Below are 7,500 nucleotides of genomic sequence, written 5' to 3' on the forward strand. Positions count from 1 at the left end.
TCTCCTGTCTGTCTGTCTGCCTCCTGTCTGTTGGTCTGTCTGTCTGTCTGCCTCCTGTCTGTTGGTCTGTCTGACTCCTGTCTGTCTGTCTGCCTCCTGTCTGTTGGTCTGTCTGTCTCCTGTCTGTCTGTCTGTCTGTCTGCCTCCTGTCTGTCTGTCTGTCTGCCTCCTGTCTGTTGGTCTGTCTGTCTGTCTGTCTGTCTGTCTGTCTGTCTGTCTGTCTGTCTGTCTGTCTGTCTGTCTGTCTGTCTGTCTGTCTGTCTGTCTGTCTGTCTGTCTGTCTGTCTGTCTGTCTGCCTCCTGCCTGTCTGTCTCTCTGCCTCCTGTCTGTCTGTCTCAATTCGACCCACCCATTAGGAATCCTTGTACCAGGAAGCAGAACCACACACAGGTCATGCAGAAAACAATAACTGTTCTCACAGACACCTACTTACTTAAGTAGGTTAGGAATACAAAGAACAACACACACACATACACACACACACTTCTCTTTTCACTCCTCACGTCTTTCTTTACAGTCCTATCTGATTACTGTTTTGTTGTGTTAGTTTTCCCTCTCCCCCCCTCTCTCTCTCTCTCTCTCCCCCCCCTCTCTCTCTCTCTCTCCCCCCACCCTCTCTCTAACTCTCTCTCTCCCTTCCACTCTCTCTCTCTTTCTCTCTGTCTCTCTCTCTCTCTCTTTCAGGAAGCAAAGTTGCAAAAGCAGCCTTTCCTCAGAACTCAACAACAGCAAAATATAGCCCCCCTGCATGCGCACACACACACAGGACCTGACACACACAAGCACACACACACAACCTAACACACACAAGCATACACAAGCACACACACATACACATATAGACACACACAGTAGCGTTTTACCAAGAAACTAGTTCACTCTTCACCACATCCTTCTGAAGACTGCCATTGTCCGTAACCTGGCAACAACCTGATGTTCTTCTTCCAGTAACTGTTCTATTTCTGGCTAATTCCAAAATAGAACCAACCACCAACTGCCACCAGGTCGCCATGACCCCCAACCTCTGACCTCATCAAAAGAGAGATTACAATCTCAAGGTTAACGACTATGAGGGTCTCTTTTTCGCTCTGTTGTGTTCAACTACATTTGAATCTGCTTTGTTCATGATTCAAATCCATCACATTTAATGAGGATTCATTTAGGTCAGTTCATGGGAATCAACTTGAAACAATTGAGGCCTATTTAACCTCAACAAATCTCTCTCTCTCTTTCTCTTTCCCTAACTCTCTCTCTCTCCCACCCTCTCCCTCTCTCTCTCCCCTTTTTCTTCCTTGTCATCAGTGATGGGTCTGATCACAGAAGCACAAGGGTGTTTGTCAAATGCAACACACACACACACTTACTCACACAAATAATTACACGCACGCACACACACAAACACTTAAACACACACTTATACTCATTGAGGCACTTAGGGATGGAGGGAGATAGGTGTGGGGAAGAGTGAGTCATCCATTCAGTCTCTTACACACACACACACACACACTTACACACAGGATTGGCCTACAAGAGCCATACTTCACATTTACATGAACCGATTCAACCCTGTAACATGATAGTGAAACTATAGAATCTAAGGACAGAATGTGTGTGTGTGTATGTGTGTGTGTGTGAGTGAGTGTGTGTGTGTGTGTGTGAGTGTGCCTGTTGCGGTTGCTGTCTCTACAGCTTCCTGTTTCAAGAGACTGAAGAAAACCCAGAATAGCTCTATTTCTGTTCTCATACAGAGAGTGAGAGTGAGTGAGAGAGAGAGAGAGAGAGAGAGAGAGAGAGAGAGAGAGAGAGAGAGAGAGATGCAGAAGAGAGAGAGAGAGAGAGAGAGAGAGAGAGAGAGAGAGAGAGAGACAGACAGACAGACAGACCGACAGACAGACACAGAGAGAAACACAGAGAGAGAGAGAGAGAGAGAGAGAGAGAGAGAGAGAGAGAGAGAGACAGAGAGAGAGAGACAGAGAGAGAGAGAGAGAGAGAGAGAGAGAGAGAGAGAGAGAGAGAGAGAGAGAGAGAGAGAGAGAGAGAGAGAGAGAGAGAGAGAGAGATGCAGAAGAGAGAGAGAGAGAGAGAGAGAGAGAGAGAGAGAGAGAGAGAGAGAGAGAGAGAGAGAGACAGAGACAGAGAGAGAGAGAGAGAGAGAGAGAGAGAGAGAGAGATGCAGAAGAGAGAGAGAGAGAGAGAGAGAGAGAGAGAGAGAGGAAGAATCAAAAGTATGAAATGGGTTCCTTCTATTGTTTTTGTTCATATTGTATAAATGACTCCTCCCAAAATGGAGATCTGAAACCTGAAACACACACACACAAAGAAGGTATAGAACGTGTGTCTGTGTGTGTGATAGTCATCGTAAAGTTCCGGTATTCCTGGCGCTGGTCATCAGAACTGAGGGATGAGGTATTCTGATAGGATGATCCGTCTCCATTAGCAACCAGACAGGATCTAACAGGACGGATGGTGACCTGGGCGATGGCCCCATTTATCTCTGTTACACCTACACGCACACACATGCTTACACACATATATGCACACACATAATCTCACAAGCTCACACACTCACACACACACACTTCACATTATCAAACACATGCACACACACTTATTAATATACACCCCACACACTCTCTCTCTCACTCACACACACACACATTAGCACATTCTCCTTATTGAGTAACAGTATCAGGCTGATAGAGACATAGAGAGAGAGAGAGAGAGAGAGAGAGAGAGAGAGAGAGAGAGAGAGAGAGAGAGAGAGAGAGAGAGAGAGAGAGAGAGAGAGAGAGAGAGAGGGAGAGAGACAGCTGAAACAGCAAGAGACTTGCCATCACACGCATCCAGCATGTCCCTCCCTCAGTGCTCCCATCCCACCACCCTCCCTCCACCCTCTCTCCCTCCACCCTCTCTCCCTCCCTCCCTACATCCACCATCCCTTCTCCCTCCCTCCACCCTCCCTCCACCATCCTTCCACCACCCTCCCACCATCCCCCCCTTCACCCTCCCTCCACCCTCTCTCCCTCCACCCTCTCTCCCTCCCTCCATCCTCCCTCCACCCTCCTTCCCTCCCTCCACCCTCCCTCCACCCTCCCTCCTCCCTCCCTCCCTCCCTCCACCCTCCCTACCTCCCTCCACCATCCCTCCACCCTTCTCTCTGACTGTCATTTAGATGATGGAAGATGCTGAGATAATTGGTATTTTAGCAGCACAAAGGAGAGGAGGAGAGGAGGAGAGGAGGAGAGAGGCAACAGCTTTGTAATCAGGAAAGGTAAGAACCAAAAGAAAAGAAAAGGATCGACAGATGACAAAGGGAAGGCAAGTGGAGGAGGAATACCCATCACAGTTTCCCGGCACATTTCAGTATCGAGTCTCCTTATTGGCCTGTTGATGGTGCCACAGGGACAGGCTAGCCAATCAATAAATAGATTGCAAGATTCTAGTTGTCATAGACCAGACACAGATGAGGGTCCTAGTTATGTGTGTGTGTGTGTGTGTGTGTGTGTGTGTGTGTGTGCTTGTGCAAAGATTCAGGTTACAGGTGATTAGTATCATATTTATCCAGGATGAGAACAGTCGCTGGCAATCAATAACCTGTAACATCACCAGGGAGAGACCACTGCCATATCTCTCTCCATAAACTCCTTCTCTTCCTGCACACACACACACACACACACACACACACAGTCAATCGCCCCACAGGTTGCTTCTTCCCACACACTCCTGAAGCCATCTCTAAATGGACTGCATCAACACACACACAAGCATACACACACACACAAGCATACACACACACACAAGCATACACACACAAACAAGCATACACACACAAGCATACACACACACAAGCAGACACACACACAAGCATACAGACACAAGCACATCATTCTCCCTACTCCCACATTATACACCCCCAGATGATAGAGTATGGCGAGAGAGAGAGAGAGAGAGAGAGAGAGAGAGAGAGAGAGAGATAGGCGAAAAGGGAGAGAGAGAAAGAGAGAGGGGGGAGAGAGAGATTCTGTTATGACCCAACAGCATGTGGAGAGAACCCTAATTATCTAAGGTTCTGCCCTTTTCTGTGTGTGTGTTAGTGTGTGTGTGTTTGCGTGTGTGTGTTTGTGTGTGTGTTTGTGTGTAACCTTCTACCTCACCAGCTTGTCTAAAGCAAACAGTGTAGTGTGTAGCAGTAAACAGAGACAGAGAGGAAAATATCAGAAACCTTATACGTAAGAAAGAGAGGGAGAAAGGGAGAGAGGGAGTGAGGGAGGGAGTGAGGGAGGGAGGGAGGGAGGGAGGGAGGGAGGGAGGGAGGGAGGGAGGGAGGGAGGGAGGGAGGGAGGGAGGGAGGGAGGGAGGGAGGGAGGGAGGGAGGGAGGGAGGGAGGGAGAAAATGAGAAAGAGAGATAGAAGGAGAGAGGAGAAAGGGAGAGTTCACCTGTTCACCCTCCATCCCTCCACCTACATCCCTCCACCTCCACCCCTCCTCCATCCTTTTCATCCTTCAAAAGACCATCTCTCCTTCCTTCCACCTTTGACTGACTACACCCACCTCCACCCTCTAAAACCCCCAAAATATATGTGTGTGTGTATAACCAGCAGCATTTATCAATTAGATATATCATCATACATGAAAATAGCTCATATACCCATAATACAGATGTCCAATCTCCAGGGACTTCCAGGCACGGTACACCAGCATGGACCAGCAGGGTCAGAACACCATGACGTGTCACTTCATTACACTTAGCTCTGTGCTACGGAGCGCACACACAAACACACACACACACATGCACACGGTATGCACTCCACCGAAACATACACTCACACAGAAATACACACTCATATGTACACACACACACAAAAACACACGCTCACACAGACACACACAGAAACACACACTCATACACATACCAAAAAAAACACACACTGACACAAACAAATCCAGTTAGGTACCTCACATGCATACACAGCTATTGTGATGCAACAATAATCCACTTGGACAGCTAATAATCCTAATCCTGGATGACTAGGTTAATCTAAATCACATGGCTGCAGGCAGACATAAACCAATCATAGACAGCATATATATATATATATATATATATATATATATATATATATATATATTATATTTATATATATAAATATATATAAATATATATATATATGTGTGTGTGTGTAACAAAATAGAATATATTATATATATATATATATATATGCAAAATTAAATGTGTCTTTTTTTCTATTTTGTTATTATTATATTTTTCATTTCTCTGCAAAGCATTATTGGGTATGAGACAGATGCTACAGAAGTTGCTTGTCTAGCCCACCACAGCTAATAAACTATAAACGGTCACATGATTTGCCCTATCAACCACATGGTGCCATTGATTGATTATAAGATGGATCGTTATGTGACGGATCAATACTGCCGTTGTCTGCTCTGAAGTCACCTCATCTCAGAAAGTAGAGTTTGCAGGCCTGTACTTTGTCCACAAGGACCTCACTTCCTCGTTGATTCTCCAATCAGACGTGATGTCATATGGACAAACAGGGAGACGGCGTCACCGTGACAACGCAGGGTGACAGCTGCAGGTGGTGCTGACCTGCGGCAGCCAATCGATCCTCTGTCATTAGGCGTCTACGACATTTCAGACAAGCATGCTCTGTTTGTGTCTGTGTGACCCCACAACTTCAGTGTGTGTGTGTGTGAGTGTGAGTTTGTCTCAAGGACAGTTAATTACACTAAAATCAACCGAGAATCAATGCTCACCTGTTGATAATTCAAGCCTTTACTGTGTAGTGTAAGAAGTATTTTTCTCTGTCTTAAATCAGAACTGCAGTAGGCCTAAATGATGTCACCAGATATCAGACAGTGCTAGTAGGCCGCCCGCTTCTCAATATTATCGCACGCCTACCACGCAGGCTTGCGCGAGAACTTTAAGAATCGAGGAATAGGAAGTTTTCACTGACGTGTTCATGCACCTATACGGGAAGCCCGCGCAATAACTTTATCTATCTTTGGTGACGCAATGTAACAAATACACACACACACAAAAAAAAAAACGTTTCATTGAGTGAAAAAACGTCACACCACAACCGGACGAACACCGGAAACCCTACCTTGGCACGGATCTGTCCAGAGGTGGAGACCTTCCGTATCAGCTTGTGGGAGGTCTCCTCCTGTTCACCGTCACTGTCGGACGATTCCTCCCCGGTCTCGGGAAGCCCTAGACGGTCAGATTCCTGTGACGTGAGGGACTCCCGCGGTTCTCCCACGTACAAAACGTTGGGGTTTAGTTTGGAAGCCATAGAGACGAGGGCGTACTTGCGCGAAAGACCGACAACTGTCTCTCTCTCTTTCTCTCTCTCTTTCTCTCTCGCTCTCTTGCCCCAAGTTCGTTCTTGTGTCCAAAGTCGACTTCAAGTTCTGCGGAATCTGATAAGGTCAAGTGATGAAAAGAAAACAGAACAGAAAATGTTTAGTGAACGAACTTGCAACTTTTGACCCAATCGCTATTCTACTCTCGCTGAGAAAATGACGGTGTTTTGCTGTTAATAACTTTTTCTGGCTTGTTCCGTTTTCTCGCTCTCTCGCTCTTTCGCTCTCCCTCTCTCTCCCTCTCTCTCTCTCCCTCTCTCTCTCTCTCTCTCTCTCTCTTTCTCTCTCACTCACTCTTTCGTTTATCGTAAATGGCCGTCAACTATTCTTGCTGTGGTCAAAAGAGAGGGAGAGAGGGATGCCTTTAGAGTCTTTAGTGAATTTGACTAGTTTGTCTATGCAGTTCACCAGACTAGTCTGGACAGAAGATGAGGTAAGGTTGTCGATGTCAGTGGGAATTACATAGCCTAGTCGAAGTCTATTCATTTTTGATAGACCTAGCCTAATGCTAACAGTGTCATTAATTAAATTAATTAGGCCCAATGGCCTAGGCTATATGAAAATAAATCCCTTACATCCAGAGAGCTGCCTCACTCAACCGTCATCAACCGTACACACACGCGAGCACACTCATATTGTTTATCACGGTAGCATTTGCAGAGTTTTGGTCCTGACACATGTCAAGTCATAAATTGAAGCCGTTCATAATTCATAAAAGACAACCATATTTGTCTCCGCGTGGACGCCTGCCCAACAGTCGCTCCGAACGACTCGCTCTTGAGTGTGTGTTCGCCTGTTTCCTTGGTTTCAGCGTTCTAATGTTCCAGGGGCATATAATACCTCTCAATCATTGCACACTCTTGCAAAATTAAAGAAAATACTCCGAATGAGATGTAGCCGTAGCGGTGCATGCGTTAACCGCGGTGTTTAAGTTAGCCGAGTAGCCTAATCATTAAAGCCTATATTTCTATAACCTTCAACGTTTTTGTCAATGCACAACAGGCTGTCGCGCGCGTCGGGTTAGTTCACGAGCGAGCACGTCCGCTCGTTTATTCAATTGAGATTGTTAATAAACGCGCAAGGGAAGACGCGGAAGAGAAACGAGGATTTCAAT

The 7,500-nt window shown here is 46.3% G+C and overlaps 1 protein-coding gene across 1 annotated transcript in view; it reads right to left on the reverse strand.

Annotated features, from left to right (window-relative positions):
- The window catches only part of LOC146221779 (diacylglycerol kinase eta-like), a 16,482-nt gene extending 10,166 nt beyond the window's left edge, over window positions 1-6,316 (reverse strand). The window contains exon 1 of the mRNA XM_084692073.1: window positions 6,128-6,316. Coding sequence (XP_084548199.1) covers window positions 6,128-6,316 — 189 coding nt within the window. The remainder of the gene's footprint in view (window positions 1-6,127) is intronic.
- Between the last annotated feature and the right edge of the window lie 1,184 nt (window positions 6,317-7,500).

Source organism: Hypomesus nipponensis, chromosome 25 (assembly GCF_054491055.1).
Source record: "Hypomesus nipponensis isolate SF chromosome 25, ASM5449105v1, whole genome shotgun sequence".
Lineage (NCBI taxonomy): Eukaryota > Metazoa > Chordata > Actinopteri > Osmeriformes > Osmeridae > Hypomesus > Hypomesus nipponensis.